The 20,221-nt window shown below is 49.1% G+C and overlaps 2 protein-coding genes across 4 annotated transcripts; one reads left to right on the top strand and one right to left on the bottom strand.

Annotated features, from left to right (window-relative positions):
* Positions 1 to 27: 27 nt before the first annotated feature.
* Cnppd1 (cyclin Pas1/PHO80 domain containing 1) lies at positions 28 to 7,149 on the bottom strand. 2 transcript variants are annotated; one of them, XM_005070478.4, is made up of 9 exons: positions 6,556 to 7,149; positions 5,898 to 5,985; positions 5,322 to 5,430; positions 3,836 to 3,917; positions 3,485 to 3,605; positions 3,271 to 3,399; positions 1,898 to 1,959; positions 1,503 to 1,620; positions 28 to 1,246 (listed from the first exon to the last, which is right to left on the bottom strand). In XM_005070478.4, the coding sequence occupies exons 2-9, from the start codon at positions 5,964 to 5,966 to the stop codon at positions 710 to 712; spliced, it is 1,227 nt and encodes a 408-aa protein (XP_005070535.1). In that variant the 5' UTR covers positions 5,967 to 5,985; positions 6,556 to 7,149; the 3' UTR covers positions 28 to 709. The 2 variants fall into 2 exon arrangements, with proteins under 2 accessions (XP_005070535.1, XP_012969219.1); XM_013113765.3 differs by lacking the exon at positions 6,556 to 7,149 and adding an exon at positions 6,191 to 6,292.
* Positions 7,150 to 7,213: 64 nt separating this feature from the next.
* Retreg2 (reticulophagy regulator family member 2) lies at positions 7,214 to 13,700 on the top strand. 2 transcript variants are annotated; one of them, XM_005070477.4, is made up of 10 exons: positions 7,214 to 7,620; positions 7,872 to 7,978; positions 9,049 to 9,076; positions 9,590 to 9,725; positions 9,912 to 9,996; positions 10,237 to 10,380; positions 10,520 to 10,614; positions 11,176 to 11,311; positions 12,191 to 12,471; positions 12,583 to 13,700. In XM_005070477.4, the coding sequence occupies exons 1-10, from the start codon at positions 7,355 to 7,357 to the stop codon at positions 12,808 to 12,810; spliced, it is 1,506 nt and encodes a 501-aa protein (XP_005070534.1). In that variant the 5' UTR covers positions 7,214 to 7,354; the 3' UTR covers positions 12,811 to 13,700. The 2 variants fall into 2 exon arrangements, with proteins under 2 accessions (XP_005070534.1, XP_005070533.1); XM_005070476.4 differs by having other exon boundaries at positions 12,191 to 13,700.
* The last annotated feature ends 6,521 nt before the right edge of the window (positions 13,701 to 20,221 follow it).

Below are 20,221 nucleotides of genomic sequence, written 5' to 3'. Positions count from 1 at the left end.
GATGACGTGGAAGGAAAGGCCAGGCCATGCAACACAAACTCTTTATTGAAACCTCAGTTCTACAAAAGCGTGAAAAACTCCCATACAAAGCAGTGGTACCCAGAGAGGCCTGTAAAGAGAACACCTAGAAAAGAACTGGTCGAGTGGGAAGCCTTGGAGGAGGATGCTAAGGTTGGGTGGAAGACGAAAGGGCAAGGTTGAAGGACCCAACAATTCTTGGCTGTGACAACTACATCCAAGGGATGGGTGTAGCAAGCTTCCTACCTCAGGAAGCCTTCCCTCATTGGCTCCATCTTGGTGCCTCAGGGACATCACAGGAAGAGAACCAGGTGAATACTTCCTCTCCTCATCCACTTCCCATACCTCCCACCTTTACCTTTCCATCTTTGGAAACTCAAAAGCAAAAGTCTAGCCCCTACCCCAGGCTTGAGAAGGCAGAAAGGTGGGTACTTCTCTGTCATCTGTGACATGCCCCTGGTCACTGAGCTGAAACTGTCCCTGGCACCACCAGTGTCCTAGCGTACTAGGCAGCCTCTGAGGTCTAAGAGGGTGAATGACCTTGTCCTGCCCCATAACCCCTTATGCTCCTACTCAGGAGAACAGGAGACTAGCCAAGGAACCAGAAAGGTAGCAAAAATCTAAATCAAGCTTTTCTCTTTCAGGTTCTTAGGGACTCCCAAGCCCTCTCGATGCATTCCTCAGACCCTACCTAGCCTGGGAAAATGAAAGACTTGAGACGGGCCAGCTCCATGACACTAAAAAGAGAACATTGCTGGGGTTGGAGGAATGGAGGGGCTACTGGGCTCCAGAGCCAGGGTGGGGCCAGGCCATGGGTATGGTAAAAGGGGTATGAAGGACCAATAGACACAGTACGGTTAGGTTGGTCGCAGACACGGCAGTTTGGGGGGGTTCTCTGGAACTTCTGGCAAAAGGGACATTTGTGGAGAAGAGTAGGTGGGGCAGGAGGGTCTGGGGGAGGTACCGGAGGGGGTGTCAGCGAGGTCAGAAGACTGCCCCAGAGTGACTGCAACTCTCCATTGTCTTCCAGGCAGCTGGAGCTATTAGTCAGGCACTGCGGCATGGGGGAAGGCATGCAGGGCTGCAAGAGGTCTTTGGAAACCAGTCTGAGGTCAGGGGGACCTGGTGAGGGGGTGCAGGCCAGCCCCAAGGACTGGTGTATCACAGCCACTGATGCCACAGCTAGGGCCACACTGCTCACATATGCCACAGCTAACAGGCAGGACAGCTGCAAGAGAGAAGATAAGAACACAGCTGGCTGTTGACTGTCTTTAACTGTTCCTCACTCGCAGTCTCTCACACTGAAGCTTTCTGTAACTCCCTCTGCTTCCCCTGCTCTCCCATCGACTCTCAAACTTCTCCTAAGCCTTTCTGGATTTGCTTTTAAACACACACACACACACACACACACACACACACACACACACACACGCACACACTCGTGTGAGTCTACTCAAGTCCCTCTCCTTCATAACCCTTCTCACCTTTACCAGACGCTGGCAGAGGAAGCCCAGAGACAGCTGCCATGCAGGCTGTTCCAGCAGCACACACAGGTCTGTGTAGGTGTACCAGCCCCGCCGACGTCCTTGCTGCTCAGCCACACTAGTATGGAGAAGAGACTAGGGGTTGGAGACTCTCCTGCAGTGAGTCCAGGGGTACCCATCAGAAGACACTAAGGAGCTGGTGAAATACACAGATCTCTAGGCCACCCACTGTGATCCAGAAGATGAAACCAAGACCTAAGCTTCAAAGAAGCTGCTACCACCACCAAAGGAGGGTAGAAGAATTAAGCAATGACCTCTTCTCTTCTCTAACTCCTATGGCACTAGCCTATGCCTCTAAATGCCTCAGACCCCTCTTACCAGTTCCTGGAACTCACCAGCTCTCAAGCCAATTCAGCACCTCAAAGATCTCCCGAGGATCAGTGTAGAGCCGCCAATCCTGTGTGCAAGAAGGAAGACAGGCACAGTAGTTCATCCCTAAGATCCCAGTACTTGGGAGGCTGAAGCAGGAGTATTGCTGCAAGTTCTAGGCCAGCCTGGGCTACATAGGACAGGGAAGAGCAAAAGCTAAACTCAGATACAAACAAGCCATGGTGACCTGACCAGAGCAGCTAGAACCACAAGCTGAAAAGATGTGCTAACTACTATCCAAAGAGCTTGTGTATAGTCCATCAAACAATCACCACCTACCTGACCTTGAATTAATTCTCCCTTCTACTAAGTACAAAGGGAGAAAATAAACCCAAGAATGGTCAGAGTCCACAGGGAGTTCAAAGTCTAAGGCAGAAAGTTTGAAAGCAAATATTCAGAGGTCAACACTACAGGGTCTGCCTCAAGAGTGTGCCCTGGAGGAAGAGGGTGAGATGTTACTTCTGGACTCATTGTTCCAGGAGCCTCTAAACTAGTCCCAAAAGGACAAGAAAGGAGGAAGACCCTGCCAAAAAGACACAAGAAGAACAGACACACAAAGCCAGGAGTATTATGTATACCTACAATCAGCATTGGGAGACAAAAGTTCATCACAAGGTCAAGACCAGCCTTGTCTATGTAGTGAGTTGTAGGACACCCTAATTTAAAATTTATTTAAGAGACAGGGTCTGACTATGAAGCCCTGACTATCCTGAAACAGATCAGGCTTGGCCTCAAACTCACAGAAATCTGCCTGGAATTAAAGGCATGTACAAGTATATTTGGGGAAAAAAAATTAAATGGAGGTTGGTAGTTACCTCAATTAGTAAAGACCTTGTATGCAAGCATGAGAAACTGAGATCCCTAGAACCCACATAAAAGAAGTGGGTATAAGCCAGGCGTTGGTGGCACACCTTTAATCCCAGCACTCGGGAGGCAGAGGCAGGCAGATCTCTGCGAGTTCCAGGCCAGCCTGGTCTACAGAGCGAGTTCCAGGACAGCCTCCAAAACAATACAGAGAAACCCTGTCTCGAAAAACAAAAAAAGAAGTGGGTATGATGGCATGCACTTATTATCTTAGCACTAAGGAGGCAAAGACAAGCAGATCCCCAGGCTTGCTGTTCAGCCAGCCTGCCTGCCTGCCCTAAGCCTTATGTACCAGGCTAAATAAGAGACCCTATTTCAAAAAGCAAGGTAGACAGTTCCTCAGGAAGAACACAGAAGGTTCATACATGTATACACACAAAGAGAGAGAGAGGGGGGGGGAGCTAAAGACAACAGAAAGCTGGCAGGGAACAAAGAATAAAGGAATAAAAAGACAGGTAAGAGAAGAGCCACTCACCATGGCACTCAGGAAGCCCCTTTCCAAGGCATTGAGAGTAGGCACAGCCACTCCCCCAGCAGCTCCCCATTCATCATTGAAGACCTCCTCTTCCTCCCCTTCATCATAAAGGTATTTACTAGCCACCATCTGTAGAGAAGCCAGAAGTGGCATCAGTGGAACTCATACCTGGTATCTGGCTCACTAGAGAGATAAAAGGAGGGGAGCACCTTACCATTGAGATCAGAAACAAGTCAGAAGATGACACATGCTGCAGGTAGTCTGGGTTTCGATGCCGGAGCCGCTCAATGTACACCAGAGCTAACATCATAGCACAGGGGGAGATACAAGCCTCCCTGGGATATAAAAAGGATCAGTAATTAAACCCAAGGGCCCTTCAGCTCTTGAAACTCTCAAGATGCTAATCTCTATCTTTACAGTTTCCTTTAGAGACAATAATACCTCTCTCTCTCTCTCTCTCTCTCTCTCTCTCTCTCTCTCTCTCTCTCTCTCTCTCTCACACACACACACACACACACACACACACACACAACACACACACATATAATCCCAGGCTCTCTCTCACCGGGACACATGAGCTACATATTTCTTCTGGAGTCGGCGAATAGGACTGGGTGCTGCCTTCTGGAGAAGTTCCACAGTGATGTCTGCAAGAGATAGGAGAGCAGAATAGTCAACCCCCAACAGACACACAAGTCCCCGAAACTGTCACGGAAGACCTAGGTCTGTAGTATCTGAGGCCAAGGGGACATGACATGTCTTCTAAGCTGGGAGGATATGGTGAAATGTGTCTGTAATCCCAGTACACAAGACACAGGGAAGGGGGATTGGATCTCCACATGGCCAGCCTGATCTACACTGAGTTCCAGTCTAGTCAGACCTGTGTAGTAAGATACTGTCAACCCTTCAGCCCTGGATTTCCCCATCATATACCCCCAACCCTCAATTCTAAGAGGTAAAGCCCACTAAAAGCTTGATTCTCAGCCTTTTCCAGTAGGCAAGCTTGTTCTTCTGTTGAGTTATTCATGTTTATCTTTCACAGATGTTTATCTAAGAAGTGTGCTTTGTTTACTTGGGAAATATACAGCCAGGCGTTGGTGGCACACACCTTTTTTTTTTTTTTTCCGAGACAGGGTTTCTCTGTGGCTTTGGAGGCTGTACTGGAACTAGCTATGTAGACCAGGCTGTTCTCAAACTCAAAGAGATCCGCCTGCCTCTGCCTCCCGAGTGCTGGGATTAAAGGGGTGTGCTACCAATGCCCAGCAATTATGCCGTTTTTGAAGCAGGATGAGTCTGACACTTGGGAGTCCCGCATGGACGAGAGCCTGTGTCATTTCTCTTCATGTATTTGCAATGGAAAAGCAAGCCTGTTTGGATTGCTGCCTTTAATTCCAGAACTAAGGAGACAGAGGAACTAAGGAGCTAGTTCCAGGACAGCCTCCAAAGCTACAGAGAAACCCTGTCTTGAAAAACAAAAAACAAGCCAGGCGGTGGTGGCGCACGCCTTTAATCCCAGCACTCGGGAGGCAGAGGCAGGCTGATCTCTGTGAGTTCAAAGCCAGGCTGGACCGACAGCCTCCAGAACAATACAGAGAAACCCTGTCTCGTAAAACCAAAAAAAAAAAAAAAAAAAAAAAAGAAAGAAAGAAAGAAAAAGAAAAACAACAAAGAAAAGAAACATACAACAAATATACTTAGAAAACTAAAATTTCTGAGCTATACATCAAAAAAGGGCAGCAGGTCTTGGGGTATAGCCCCACGATAAAATGCTTGCCCAGCACACACAAGGACATAAAAATGAGTGACTGCAGTTTATGAGCTGCTTTTACTCACGTGAGCTAAAAGAATGTGAAACAGCCTGCATTGTCAAACCAAGTACCAACTGAACTAGCTATGAGACACAGTGCAGCGCAGAGGACACCTTGTAGGCATTTGGATGACTACTGACAACCCTGCCCTCAAAGTTCTTTCTTGTTCAGTCACACACACACACACACACACACACACACACACACACACACACACACACACACACACACACACACACACACCTGCCACAGGGCTGGAGAGCTCCTCCAGGGTGCAATCCGTCTCCCAGTCCCAGCCATAATAGAGTCTCCTTCGGATTCGAGCACTCAGTTTCTGGTGTCCTGGAAGGAACTGAAACAGGGCCAGGAGTGGAGGAGGGTGAATGGCAGGGAAGGGTATGGTGGAAGTCCCGGGTTGGGTCTGGAAGGCTGTACAGGCAGCAAATTGGTTTTGCTACCAAGGACCTATGCTATGCCCCACCCAGCTCCGAGTTCCCAGGATCAATTGCTTAATGGCAGCCTGCCTCAGGGAGGGAAGACAGCACCCTGTCATCACTGAGGGCTCCCAGCAGAAGACCAGAAAACCAGAAACCAGGTGGACCCCAGGCTAATCACTCGTAGCTCCTTTCCTATAACCTGAGGGTTGGCCTCCAGGCCCAAGTGGCCCTAGCTTGAGTAGGCATTGCTCTTAACAGCCGCCCAATCTCGGGCATGGCAAGTAAGGGAGCTCCCATTCCTCTCGGGTTCGGAGGGTAACGCCCCGAGTCCGGACTCCCAGCCTAAGGGGGCAAAGGACGGAAGGACTGCGCTCTCTCTCACCGTGAAGTCTTGGAAACCGGTAAGGGAAAATGTGCCTTCTTCATCCAGTAGGAGCCCAGCCAGATCCATCGCGCCGTCAGCCGCCACCCTGGGAAGGTGGAAGGAGAGGAAAAGAATAGTAAGTTGCGGACAGAGCCGTCCTCCCTCGTTGGCCCACCTGCCCGCCTCTCCCGAGAGGGCCGCCGCCCGGGTACGCGCAGTCTCCTCCCCTGTCGCCGGCAGCCACAGGACGCCCCTTCCTGTTCCGCGCGCGACTGGGCCTCCAGGCGCCCGACGATCCGCGCGGCGCTCACCAGGCGGAGTAAGAAGAGGTCCGAGGACCCGAAATGTTCTGACCCCGGGTTGCGTCCGCTTGGCGTTTACAAGCGGGGGGCGTTGTCGCCGACGAGTCAACCCGCCGGGCAGGAAGTGCCACCCGCAGGGCCCAGCCTCAGGCTGGGAGCTCCGGGTCTCAGGAGCCCCTAGCACCGGAGTCTGATTTTTGGATTACGATTCTCAGGGGCCCGGGACGCACCAAGGGTGGACGAGCAGGCCAGACCTTGTGGTAGTGGTGCAGATATTAGCAAGACTGACTAACACAAGAAGTAACACAACGAGTTGTTTCCTGGGTCTTAGTAAGGAAGGTGCAATGCATAAGAAAGATGAACAAGAAACTTACCCTTGGGAGAACTGTGGACAAGGTGGAAGGGAATCTGTTGAACCTTTATGCCCCTTATGAGTTTGAAATTGTAAAGCTCGAATGCATACTGTACTTTGTAGGGTTACTCCAGCAATTTAATGGTCTCAAAAGATATGAAGCCTCACAGAACGATGCTAACGAATCTCCCAAAAGTAAACAGCATCTAAATGAGGTTTTATTTTCAAACACGCCTTCCACCCAATTTGCCGCTGAAAGATTTGGGGAAGAGCGCCGACAATCGGAGCAGGAAGAAGCAACTCTCCTAAGTTGGTGAGGCGGCTTTTAAGTCATTAGAGTCACGCGCTGCTGTTTGTTTACCCGCTGAGGGGAGGGGACTGGAGGCGACGAGGATTGAGTAATGGGAATGCAGCCGCCCTTCCCGAACCGATCCTAGCCAGGATCCTGGGCGCCTGGAGGCCGCCTTCCTCCGGGCGGGGTCTCACGGGAGATACGGGTCGCTAGCAGATTCCCCAGCCGCCCTGACAACGCCGGAAGAAGACGGCAGGCTGCGTAGCCTCGATGCCCGCCTCGGGTCACGGTTCCAGCAGCCTGGAAGCACACCTGCGTCGGTACAGGATCACGGCAGCCGCCTGCGCGCACGCGCCGGCCTCCCATCCGGGCTGTTGGGTCGTGTCATGTGACCGCGCTCCGCGTCACGTGACGCTTGTCCGCAGGTTCTGCTCGCCTGGGCGTGCGCCCCCTTCCGCCTGACGCGCCCCCGGCGGCGGCCGCGCAGCCCTGGCTCCTCGCGGGCTCGGGCAGCGGCTGCAGCGCGGTGATGGCGAGCAGCGGCGGCGGTAACACCGACGCGGGTGGGCCCTCGGGGCTGGGCCTGGGCCTGGGGCTGAGCCTCGGCATGGGTGAAGCCACCGGCGACACGGAGGAGGAGGCGGCCGTGGCCGAGGCGGTGGGACGCCTCGCCACGTCGCTGTGGCTGCGGCTCCGCGGCTGGGAGGCGGTGCTGGCGGCCGCACAGCGTCTGCTGGTGTGGGAGAAGCCGCTGCACAGCCTGGTCACGGCGGCCGCACTCAACGGCCTCTTCTGGTAACGGCCGCAGAGGAGGGGGCGGGGCCGGGCTGCGCGGGAGAGCGGGGGCGGGAGGACCGGGTGCTCCCTCCCTTCGAGGGCTGTCAGCCGCTGGAGCGGTGATCCATCATCAGGTTGCCCCATTTCTTAGTCTGGTGGTGGGGGGTAAGGCTTAGAGGAGCGTCTCCCCATCAGTGCGTCTTTCCGTCCTTTCCGATGGGTTTGGGAGCCTCTAACCCACTCGCGGCTGAGATGCCTGTCTTCCTAAGGTTGCTGTCATCGTCGTCTCTCCGACCCTTCTTCCTGCTCAGCATCTCACTTTTGACCTATTTTCTGCTGGATCTCTGGCATCCTCGCTTTCTCCCCGACGTTTCAGGTGAGTTCCTTCTTTCCACGAGCTGTTCTGCACTTTGCCTCTGCTGAGCGAGGTTGAGCAGCAAAGGGAAGATACAGCAAAGCCATTTGCCTGCTAGGCATGCTCCACGCCCCTCTATTCCCATTTTAAGGAATTGCCTGAAATGAGTATCGGCTCTTACCCAAAATTAATGTTCTTGTGGGCTTAGTAGTCAAAACTGTGGAGTTTGGAGCTGAGTGTGATGGCGTGCACGCCTGTCATTCCAGTACTCAAGTGACAGGCCCACAAATCTCTGTGAGTTCTAGGTCAGCCAGAGTTACATAGTGAAACATTGTCTCAAAAAGCAAATAAAAATAAAAGACTGTAGAGTTTGTATCGAAACACATCTCTGCCTTTATCAGGTGTATGACCTTGTAAAGAATTGCAAAAGCAGGGACGTCACAGAAACATGATTAAATGAGTGTCTACAAAGAACATGATAGGAGTTGTCATCACTATTTGTTTGTTTGTTTTGGTTTTTTGAGACAGGGTTTCTTTGTGTAGCCTTGGCTGTCCTGGAACTTGCTTTGTAGACCAGGCTGACCTCAGACTCACAGATCCGCCTGCCTCTGCCTCCCGAGTGCTGGGACTAAAGGTGTGCGCCACCACTGCCTGGCTGGAATTAAGTATGGGCTTCTGTGCTTTAGCAAAGTCTAAAGAAGGAGACAAAGATAGGACTGGTGGTACAGGCCTGCCATCTCAGCTACATAAGAGGTTGATGCGGGGGAGGGTACAAGTTCAGGGCCTACCCTGTCTCAAGAAAAGGATTGGGGATGTAGCTCATTGATAAAGCACTTACCTAGTGTTTACCTCAGGTTCAATTCCCAGTACTACAAAGAAGAAAGGGGTACAGAGACAATATGTAATATAGCCTGCAGTTGGTTTGTGAAGGAAATTCTCTAGGCTTCATGTGTGGTTCATGCCTATAAGTGAGAGATGGGGAATCACTGAAAATTTAAGACCAGGAATGCTGAGGAGAGGCACCTCTTTCTGATTTGGAATCTCTCAGTGTCTCTTGCATTCTTAATTTATCCCCCCTTTTTTCTCTATAGCATCACCCCCTGAGGAACACTCCGACAGGTGAGTGCAGGCCACTTTTTTTTTTTTTTTTTTTGAGACAGGGTTTCTCTGTGTAGCTTTGGAGCCTGTCCTGGAACTCGCTCTGTAGACCAGGCTGGTCTCCAATTCACAAGATCCACCTGCTTCTATTTCCCAAGTGCTGGGATTAAAGGTGTGAATCATCACTGACCAGCCAGGCCATCTTTAAAGATGCCTACATGTAGTCTGCTTACTATGTTCAGGTCAGCTCAAAGAGGAGTGTTTGCAAGCATAGGCCCCAGTATAGTGAAGGGGCTTGCAGCAAGCAAAAGTGCTGGCCCTAGTCATCTATGCAGGTGCTGTGTGCCTTCCCTGTGGAGGTAGGAGGTTCAATACCCTGGGAATATGCCTCCCAAGACTAGGGTGACCTCCTTGGGGGAGGTGGGGTTTTACACATCTCCAAATTCAAGAGCTCATCAGCAGCCCCAAAGTAATGTGAGTGCCTTGGAAAGCTGGTTTCTGAGGCTCCCAGGGGTCATGTCGTGTCTTCCCCAGTGAGGGTGCGGGGTCAGGCGCCCAGCCGCACCTGCTGAGTGTGCCCGAGTTGTGCAGATACCTGGCTGAGAGCTGGCTCACCTTCCAGATTCACCTACAAGAGCTGTTGCAGTACAAGAGGCAGAATCCAGCTCAGGTAAACCTCATCCTGTAGCAGTTCCTGGAGCCAGAGGGGTTGGGAGAGGAGTGATATGAGCAGTGTCTATTGTAAATTTCCCAAACTGGTTCCATCCTTCCACCAGATGGATAATGGTTTCTTTCTCGGGTGACTGGCGCATGGTTTAGTCCAGTGTTTTTCATATCCCTGTGCTCTTCTCCGCAGTTTTGTGCTCGAGTCTGTTCTGGCTGTGCTGTGCTAGCGGTGTTGGGACACTATGTTCCAGGGATTATGATTTCCTACATTGTCTGTGAGTGGAGTCCAGCCCTGCCCTTCCCAACGCCCTTTCTTCTTTCTCTGGATTGACCCAAAGAAAAAGTTGAATTGTCCTTGTCAGTTAGCCACCTGAGGAAGAGATGGGAGGAAGAGTATATCACTGTCTTGAGAAACGATATCACTTCTGTTTAGACATGCCTTTCAGGGGACATTTTACATGAAGGCCTTTGGGATGTTGGCATCCTGAGCTCTGGGTCGACTTTGTAACCCACAGTGCTGAGTATCCTGCTGTGGCCCCTGGTGGTTTACCATGAGCTGATCCAGAGGATGTACACCCGCCTGGAGCCCTTGCTCATGCAGCTGGACTACAGCATGAAAGCAGAGGCCGACGCCCTGCACCACAAGCACGACAAGAGGAGTAAGGGGCTCGCAGAGGCAGGGTGGGCCCGAGGGTCACAGGTCGTGATGGGGCCTGAGATTTAAGTCGTTTCCAGCTCCTTCACCGTATTTTCCCCCACCATTGTCTTTGCTCATGTTTCCTTATTGCCCTTCTCTAGAGCGGCAAGGGAAGACTGCACTGCCCGCAGGTGACGAGCCGCTTGCTGAAACAGAGAGTGAAAGCGAGGCAGAGTTGGCTGGCTTCTCTCCAGTGGTGAGGTCCAAGAAGATGGGGTGTCAAATAGAGGTCTACAGGGAGGCTGGGTATGGTGATGCACACTGTAATCCTACTTGAAGGATCAAGAATTCAAGACCAGCCTTGCGGTTGAATCTCTGTGAGTTCGAGGCCAGCCTGGTCTATAGAACGAGTTCCAGGATGGGCTCCAAAACAATACAGAGAAACCTTGCCTCGGAAAAAACAAAAAAAAACAAAAAGAATTCAAGACCACTCTGGTTTCATTATGAGTTTGAGACCAGCCTGGACTATGTAAGACACCATCTTCAAAAAACTGAAAAGGCAAGATGGGCGTTGGTGGTGCACGCCTTTAATCCCAGGACTCGGGAGGCAGAGGCAAGTGGATCTCTGTGAGTTCGAGACCAGTCTGGACTACCAAGTGAGTTCCAGGACAGCCTCCAAAGCCACAGAGAAACCCTGTCTCGAAAAAACAAAACAAAACAACAACTGAAGAGGCAAAGGGAGAGAAGAGACTCTGTTTTAGAGCTATCCCTTCTCAAGTAGGCAGGACCTGCTTGGATTCATCCTGTTGTCTTGCAGGTGGATGTGAAGAAAACAGCGCTGGCCTTAGCTATTACAGACTCAGAGCTGTCAGATGAGGAGGCCTCTATCTTAGAGAGCGGCGGCTTCTCTGTGTCTCGGGCCACCACCCCACAACTGACAGATGTTTCTGAGGGTATGAGCAGTCTTTTGCCCTGCTTACAATCCTCCTGCTCCCTGATACTGACTTGTTGCTGGCTATGTTCTCTGAGTTCCAAAAATCTTCCTCTAATCAATTGATTCTCTAATTCTACACTAAACTCCCCCAAAGACCCTAGCTCAGTATTCCATCTTCATTTATTTTGCTTTGCGGTGTCTGTTTCTTCTTTTATTGTTTTTATATCTGTTTATTTATGTGTATGAGTGTTTGGCCTACATGGATGTGCATGCCTGGTGCCTGCAGTCAGAAGAGGGCAACTGATCCCCTGGAGCTGGAGTTCTGGATGGTTGTGAGCCACCTTGTGGGTCCTGGGAAAGCAGCAAGTACTCTTAACCACTAAGCCATCTCTCTAGCTCTGCTTTGCTCTTTGAGAAAGGATCTTATATAGCTCAGGCTTGCTTCACACTCTGTGTAGCAGAGGGTGACCTGAACTCCTGACCCCTCCTGCCTCCAGCACTTGGGAGACTGAGGTAGGTAGGGCTCTGTGAGTTCAAGGCCAGCCTAGCTAGTTCCAGGACAAGCTCCAGAGTTACACAGAGAAACCCTGTCTTGAAAAGGCAATAGGTATATGCCACAGGACTTGGCTTCCCAAGTTATCTCCATGAATTTATTGGATTTTGTGTCCAGTCAGAGAAACCAGCCCATTTTTTTTTTCTTTTTTTTGGGGGGGGGAGTTGAAACAGGGTTTCCTCTGTGTCTTTGGAGGCTGTCCTGGAACTAGCTCTTGTAGACCAGGCTGTCTCAAACTGAGACATCTGCTTGCCTCTGCCTCCTAAGTGCTGGGTTTAAAGGCTTGCTCTGCCACCACAGCCCTGCCAAAACCAGCCCATTCTTAACCCTTTATTCTCTGCGCAGATTTGGACCAGCAGAGCCTGCCAAGTGAGCCAGAAGAGGCTCTGAGCAGAGAACTCGGAGAGGGGGAAGAGACAGAGCTGGCCCCTCCTGAAGACCTGCTAAATGCCCCTCCAGCCCTAAAGCAAGCCCTGGATACAGAAGAGGCTGTAGCCAAGGAAACCTTGCTTCAGCTCTCATCCCCTCTTCACTTCGTGAATACACACTTCAATGGGGCAGGGTCCCCCCAGGATGGAGTGAAGTGCTCTCCTGGAGGGCCAGTGGAGTCCCTGAGCCCAGAGGCAGTGAGTGGTGACCTAATGGCTGCATCCAGCACCCTCTCACCCCCACTTTGCCTGGCTGAAAGTGGTCCAGTTACCCTCCTTTCCCCCTCTGTGCTCCCATCCCTTCCCCAGGACTCACCTCAACCCCTGGCTGCTGCCCCTGAGGAGGAAGAGGCACTCACCACTGAGGACTTTGAGTTGCTGGATCAGGGAGAGCTGGAGCAACTGAATGCAGAGCTGGGCTTGGGACCAGAGATGCCCCCAAAGCCCCCTGATGTTCTGCCGCCTCCTCCCCTGGGGCCAGACAGCCATTCTCTGGCACAGCCAGACCAAGAGGCTCAGACAGTGGTTGAGCCATGAGCCATGGCAGAATGAGCTGCAGGCATAGGGCTTCCTGACTAGGGATGTCACATTTCTCCTTTCCCTACCACTCTGGGGAGAGGCACTATGTGGAGAAGCTGGCTGGCAGATGGAAGCCAGCCCATTCTCTGCCTGCCTGCCTACCTGCCTGCCTGCCTGCCTGCTGTCCTGGGACCTGGTATAGTACCTGTGCCTAGGATTGGTTTTAAGTTTGTACATAATTTTCCATTTGGGTTAGTGGATGTGATTGGGGCTAGGGAAGTCCTTCCATGGCCCGCACTTGCTTCGCTGCCTCGTCTCTTTTTAATCTACTGTGTCCCGAGCCCTGGCGGTCTACCCTTTCTTTTTCTTCCTATCCTCAGGGACCTGTGCTGCTCTGCCCTCATGTCCCACTTGGTTGTTTAGTTCAGGCACTTTATCGTTTACTGTCCTACACTCCCCTTGGCTTTATTTCCCTGCCATGTCCTGTCCTTAGCAGTGTGATCCTCACTCTTTGCCAACTCCTCGTCCACAGGCATTGGCCAAGTTTTAGGGCAGGTCCTCTTCTAAGAAAGAATAACCCTGGAGTGGTGTCAGGCCAGTAGTGCTGCACTTAGGTCACTGTACCCTCAGACCTGCACTATACCCTTGCCCGGTTCAACCCTCGTGATGCAGGACAGCAGGGTCCCATAGCACTTTGCCAGCACTGGGGTTGATGAGCATTCCCTCCCTCCCTCCCTCCTTCCCTCCGTCCCTCTCTCTCTGAGGTGAGGGACTTCCCTGCTGTCTTAGAGAGGAAGAACAAAGCCTTCTCTGCTGGACCACGGTTGAGACTGCCTTCTGGGGTCTGAAGTGGCTAGTGACATCTGTGTAGGTGTTGACTGGGAAAATAAAGTGTTGATTGGCTAGAACTCTTGCCTGCTTGCCTGCCTGTCTCGTTGTACTCTGTGCCCTCCTCACCCTTATGCCCTTCACCCTAGTACTGCCCACGTAAAATAACAAAGCCAGAGCAGGGACTGTCCAGACAACCCTGCCAGCTCAACCATCTTCCCTGAATGTGTGCTATGTAGTAGGACTTAGCATGTGTGAATAAATTACATGCAGGAGAAATTGCCTTGTCTTCCCAATCAATGGAAACATGGAGCCGTAGCAACTGTTTACTGCTATGTCTTTAATATCACCTCCTTAAGTGGCCTGTCTACATGCTAACAGCTCAATCTAATGGAGGACTCTACATATTAGTAGAACCTGGTTTCAGGCCAAGGAACTAAAGAAATAAGATCTGGCTGGGCGTTGGTGGTGCAGGCCTTTAATCCCAGCACTCGGGAGGCAGAGGCAGGTAGATCTCTGTGAGTTCCAGGCCAGCCTGGTCTACAGAGCGAGTTCCTCCAAAACAATACAGAAAAACCCTGTCTCAAAAATAAATAAGATCTAACATTTTTTAAAGTATAATATGTGCTTGGCACTGTTCTAAGTTACTTATTTAGTCACTTATTTTCAATATAGAGTTTCTCTGTGTAGCCTTGGCTGGCTTGGAACTCAGAGATTTGCCTGCCTCTGCCTTCCAAGTGCTGGGATTTTAAAGGCATGGGTCACCACCACTGGGCTGATTCTAAGTGATTTATATATAATATTGTTTGGGGGCTTTTCCTCAGCTTTTAAAATGAATTGGCTTATTGCTGGGCATAGTAGCTCACATTTGTAATCCCAGCAGTTGTGAGGCTGAGACCAGATAATTGAGAGCTTCAGGCTGGCCTGGGCTATTGAGGGAGAAGACCTTATCTCAAAAAACAAAATCCCACTACAATGATAAAAATACTGTTGCCGGGTGGTGGGGAGTACAAGCCTTTAATCCAGAGGCAGGACGGTCTAAAGTGTAAGTGCCAGGACAGGCTCCAAAGCTGTCTCAATTTTAAACACAGCTTAACTTTCTGAAGAGCCACAAGGCTCAAGGAATAGAACCATGAGACATAACTGTCATGTGATGCTAGCAAACACAGTTAAGCTATCCAATAGTGGGCACATGGGAAGAAGCCAGAAACTGAGAACACCAGTCTAGAAGCCTGGCTTTGTGGAGAGTGAACTCTTGGCTGTTGTTCTCTGTGGTAAACAGTTCAGAACAGAGTCAGTGGTTTGCTTAATGAGTTCATGTCCTCAGCTTTCAGCTTCAGGTACAATGTAGCAATGCTACTTGTCTTTGAGGTTGACCTCTAGACAGGTGTATCCCATACTTGAGAGAATTTTCTGGGGTGTTTCACATTTGAGAGAGAATCGGTGTTGACTGAGGTCTGCTTCTGTGCCCTTGAAGGAAATGAACTAGTAGAGAGTTCTGTTTCTGGTGAGAATGCAAAAACAGGTCTAACCAATAAATGGGCAGTACCAAAAGGAAATAACCAACCAAAAAGAAGTGTTGCCTTAACCCAGTTCCTTATTAATCTCAAAATTTGGACTTAGAACTGGAACCCTGTAGCTGGATCAAAATATTACAAATGTGGAGTCTGTGTCACCCTTCATATTTACCATTGTCTGATGTTTTCTATGTTTTGTTGGTGGTAATGTCCACGATCAGATGTGTTGACCAGTTTGTGCTCTCTCAAAAGGCACAAGAAGAAAGCTTTTCCTGAGGGGGAAAAAAGGCAGAAATATAAAACCCATTGGGCAGGACTGGGCATAGATGGAGGTCAGCCTAACTTTGAAAGAGACTGTCCTGGGGGCGGGGAATCTAATGAGAAGAGTTGGCCACATGTTTTATGTTGAGGGAGGGGGACAGTACATTTTAGTTAACTTATGTATTCAAATAGTTAATAGTGTAACTTGTCTGCCTTAAAGGAAATGAAGTCCTTAATAAGGTATACTTCTGTGCCATGTCTTAGTTAACATGCTTCCAAAAAGGAAGGCGTGTGTGTTATATTTATTGACAAATTAACAGACAACAATGTGCCCAAGAGAAAACTATCAGAGTCTGGATACTGTAGGCAGAATTCTTGAAATAATTGGGAATGTTTAGTTCAAAAGAGGAAATTAGTTGGATTATGTCAACAGCCTTCAAAGTTGGAAGGATTGTCAGTAAGATTTCAGAAGGCAGAAATTAATTGAGTGACTATGAATAGATAAAAATGCTGGAGAAATAGCTCAGCAAGAGTGCTGGCTGCTCTGCCGGGTGGTGGTGGTGGTGGCACTCCTTTAATCCCAGAACTCGGGAGGCACAGACAGGCAGATCTCTGTGAGTTCCAGGCCAGCCTGGTCTACAAGAGCTAGTTCCAGGACAGCCTCCAAAGCCACAGGGAAACCCTGTCTCCAAAAACAAAACAAACAAACAAAAGTGCTGGCTGCTCTTCCAGAGGTTCTGAGTTCAATTCTCAGTAACCTCATGGTGGCTCACAACCATCTATAATGAGATCTGGTTGTCTCTTCTGAACTGCAGTCAGAACATTGTATACATAATAAATCTTAAAAAAAAAAAAGCTCTAGATAGAATTTTAGTGTTCTGGTCAAGACCCACAGCAAAGCAGAATGGTCTGAGGAGGACAGGGGAGGGGGCCAGGGTGTTTGGGTTTTGTTTTTGACACACCATCTCATGTAGCCCAAGCTAGCTTTAAACTCTTGGTTTTCCAGCCTCAGTCTCTGAAGGGCTGGCATTACAGACACACAAAAACACAAAGGAGCAAAGAACAGAGAAGATTAATGATTTTTAAGGGGGCGGGATAGGGCAGAGCAAGAACTCTACCGCTGAACAACACCCCCACATCCCAAGTGATCTTTAGTTACAGCGGTTCTAAGAATAATTTTATCATGGAGGGAACATGTCACTTTGCTTTTTATGACCAACTAAAGTCGACGTCTTCCACCGTAAATGTGGGTATATCATTGTGTGTCACTGGCCCGTTCATCTTGGACTCTGTTCACTAATCCTGAGCAGTTACAAGTTCACCCATTTGGTTCTTCCTCATAGCTGATAAAACTGATATCATAGTTCAGTTCCTTTCCAGAGCTTCCACCCAGGCTCCTTCGCTTGAGTGTTCCAGGGCCCTCTATTCAACTGATCAACAACTGAACCCCTTCTAGTCTACCCTCCTGCCTCCAGCAGCAGCCTGTCTCTGTATTCTTTATACTGCTTATGGACACTATGAACCATAAAAGCTCATCTACACCCAATAGATCTCTAGCTATTTCCAGTTTTGTGTCCTATCAATTTGTGTCTTAGCCAGGTGTGGTAGCACTACATGGTGAGACCCTGCCTTAGGGAGAGGCCCCAGGTTTAGTGAGAGACTCTGTCTCTCAAAAAATAAGGCACAGGCATTTAATCCCAGCACCCAGATCTCGTGAGCTCAGACCAGCCTGGTCTACATAGAAAGTTCTAGGTAAGATGACAACAAGCAAACAAAAATGCAGTTAAATGAAACACATAGAAGTTTACCATTCCATGCAAAAAAATACATGATGGAGTGTGTGTGTGTGTGTGTGTGTGTGTGTGATTTTTTTTTTGGATTTTTGAGACAGGGTTTCTCTGTAGCTTTGGAGGCTGTCCTGGAACTCACTTTGTAGACCAGGCTGGCCTGGAACTCACAGAGATCTGCCTGCCTCTGCCTCCCGAGTGCTGGGATTAAAGGCGTGCGCCACCAACGCCCGGCTGTGTGTGTGTGTGTGTGTGTGTGTGTGTGTGTGTGTGTGATTTTTAATACAGTGTTTCTCTATGTAGCCCTATTCTGGAACTCACTTAGTAGACCAGGCTGGCCTTGAACTCATAAAGATCCACCTACCTTTTCCTCCACAGTGCTGGAATTAAAGGCCTCTAATCTCTCTAAATCCCTCCCTATCTCTTCTTATGTACACTTATCTGGATCCTCTAAAATCTCTATGGCTAATTGTAGTCAGTCAATCACTGACTCTGCCCTCTGATTCAAGGTAAACTTTATTGGCAGTCTTGGAGTGTCAGTGAGAACAAATATCCCTCAACACTTAACTGTTGAGCCATATCTTCAGGCCTCAGGATTAACACTTTGTTGGCAACTTCCAGTAACAATAGCCATAGATCCTTAAGTCTGTTTAGCTTCCTAGAGAAAAACATGTAGTATACAGTCTGGTGCATTGATCTGGGCCCAGGACAGGAGAAGATGTGGTTTCTCCTCCCTGCCTACCCTCCCTCAGTAGAAGAACCCTCTGATTTTCTCTGCAGAGATTAGTCCTCCTGCCTTTTATCAGAACAGGCAGGTAGTCATTAGGAGGGAGTGTGAGGTCCTACCTGTTCCTTACATAAGACTTGGCTATAATTTATATATGGTTGACCCATTTGAAAACTTACATTGAAAGTCAATCCCCATTAAAGAGTATTGGCTTGGTGGTAGAGTGTTTCCTTAGGTTGTTTAAAGTCTATCCATCACACTGTAAGAAAGAAAAAGACATAATCCCTATTATAAGATATTAAGAGGTGTGGTCAAGTGGGACATTTAGGAGATCAACAGGGCTATGATTTAGGAGCTCAAGACTGGTCTGTTACAAAAACCTGTGTGGGCGGGCGGTGATGGCACATGACTTTAGTCCCAGCACTCAGGAGGCAGAGGCAGTTGGATCTCTGTGAGTTCAAGGCCAGCCTATTCTACAAGAGCTAGTTTCAGGATAGCCTCCAAAGCCACAGAGACTCTGTCTCAAAAAACCAAAACAAAAAACAAACAAAACAAAAAAACAAAAACAACTGTGTGTCTAAGTCTTGACTTAGTCTGACTCTTGCTGTCTTGGAACTCTGTTAGCAAGAAGGTCCTTATTAGATTTTGGTCCCTCGCCACGGACTAGAATTGTGAACCAAAACAAACGCTTTAAAAAGCTGTGTGTGTGACATGCCTGTAATCTCAGCACCTAGGATGCTGAAGCAGGAGGATTACAAGATTCACATCAGTTTGGGATAAACAGCAAGATCCTGTTTAAAAAAAAACTCCTCCATTTTCAGCTGCTAAGGACATTATAGAGTAGGTTTTTTGAGAGCTGATGTTATACAATATGAAGAATAGGTGCTGAGTGTGGTGGCGCACACCTTTGACCCCAGCACTTGAGAGGCAGAGGCAGGCGGATCTCTGTGAGTTCGAGGCCAGCCTGGTCTACAGAGTGAGTTCCAGGGCAGCCAGGGCTACACAGAGGAAACCCTGTCTCAAAAAAAATCTGTGTTCAGCCTAGTGTGGTAGTACAGACCTCTAGTCCCAGCAATCAGGAGCAGAGGCAAGCAAATCTCTGAGTTCTGAGTTGGAGAACAGTCTGGTCTAAAGACCAAGTTCCAGGACAGCCAGAGCTACACAGAGAAACCCTGTCTCAAAAGAAAAAAAATCTGGGTTCAGATTTTATCTCTTTAAGGAAGTAACCTAATCCCACGTAGTCTTAGCTTGAGTAGAATTGGGGTCAAGACAACCTTGCTGGTCATTCTCACTTTGACCTTGTCTGCTTTAAGCCTGCTGAAGCTGAAATTAGAGACGTTTGGCCATGACTACACTTGCCAACTCTTAGAGGTGCAATGTCTGATATTCTACAATGCTGTGGGTCATTATTAACACTGCTGCTGCACAAAGCTGTTAAGTAGGGCCAGGTGTGCTGTGTTGATCTACAAAAGACACGACTTAGTACTGTTCAGTTGACGGCTGATAGATCTGAAACAGCCGTGCAACTTGTAAATCATTGTTAGATTTCCTTTAGCATTTTCCTTTATTGAGGAACCAAGGGAACTACATCCAAGCAACGCATTGGGGTAGAGACTGTGTAGATTCAAGCTATGTGTTGAGACTGGTTTGTCCAGCCTTCTCTCTGAAACTAAGGGACTTAGTAGCAGGCAGTGTTAGTGAATACCAATAGCTGTATGAATGATAACTGGTCAGTAGGGAAACCGTGTCTAATGTGCTGAGAGCTTCAGCCTCTCTTATTGAGGTAAGTCCATTATGGCAACTATAATATGCTAGACCAGAGCCTAAGTTGTAGCTCAGTGACAGAGTGCTTGCTCAGCATATGTAAGGGTCTAGCTTCCATATCCAACACTATAGACAAAAAGTAAACAAATAAAACTATAAAACCAAATTAAATCATTTTGATTCATGCTCAAGAAAGAGAAAACCCCAAAGATCTCTCTCAGTTCACAAAGCCCTTAGTCATTCATAGAATGGGAGTGAGTAATGATAGTGTTCACCTGTTTTGTCTGCTCCCCACCAAGGTCCTCTAACTGGAAGCCTACATTTCTAAAACCATTGATGAACATAGCATGAAAAAAATGAAGAGCTATAACTTTTTTTTTCCGAGACAGGGTTTCTCTGTGGCTTTGGAAGCTGTCCTGGAACTAGCTATTGTAGACCAGCCCGGCCTCAAACTCACAGAGATCCGCCTGCTTCTGCCTCCCCAGTGCTGGGATTAAAGGCGTGCGCCACCACCGCCCGGCCGAACTATAACTCTTGAAACCATC

The sequence above is a fragment of the Mesocricetus auratus genome, unplaced genomic scaffold (assembly GCF_017639785.1).
Source record: "Mesocricetus auratus isolate SY011 unplaced genomic scaffold, BCM_Maur_2.0 Super-Scaffold_100010, whole genome shotgun sequence".
In the NCBI taxonomy this organism is placed as follows: Eukaryota; Metazoa; Chordata; class Mammalia; order Rodentia; family Cricetidae; genus Mesocricetus; species Mesocricetus auratus.
The sequence above is the reverse complement of the archived record's forward strand: the minus strand, read 5'-3'. Positions and strand labels throughout refer to the sequence as shown.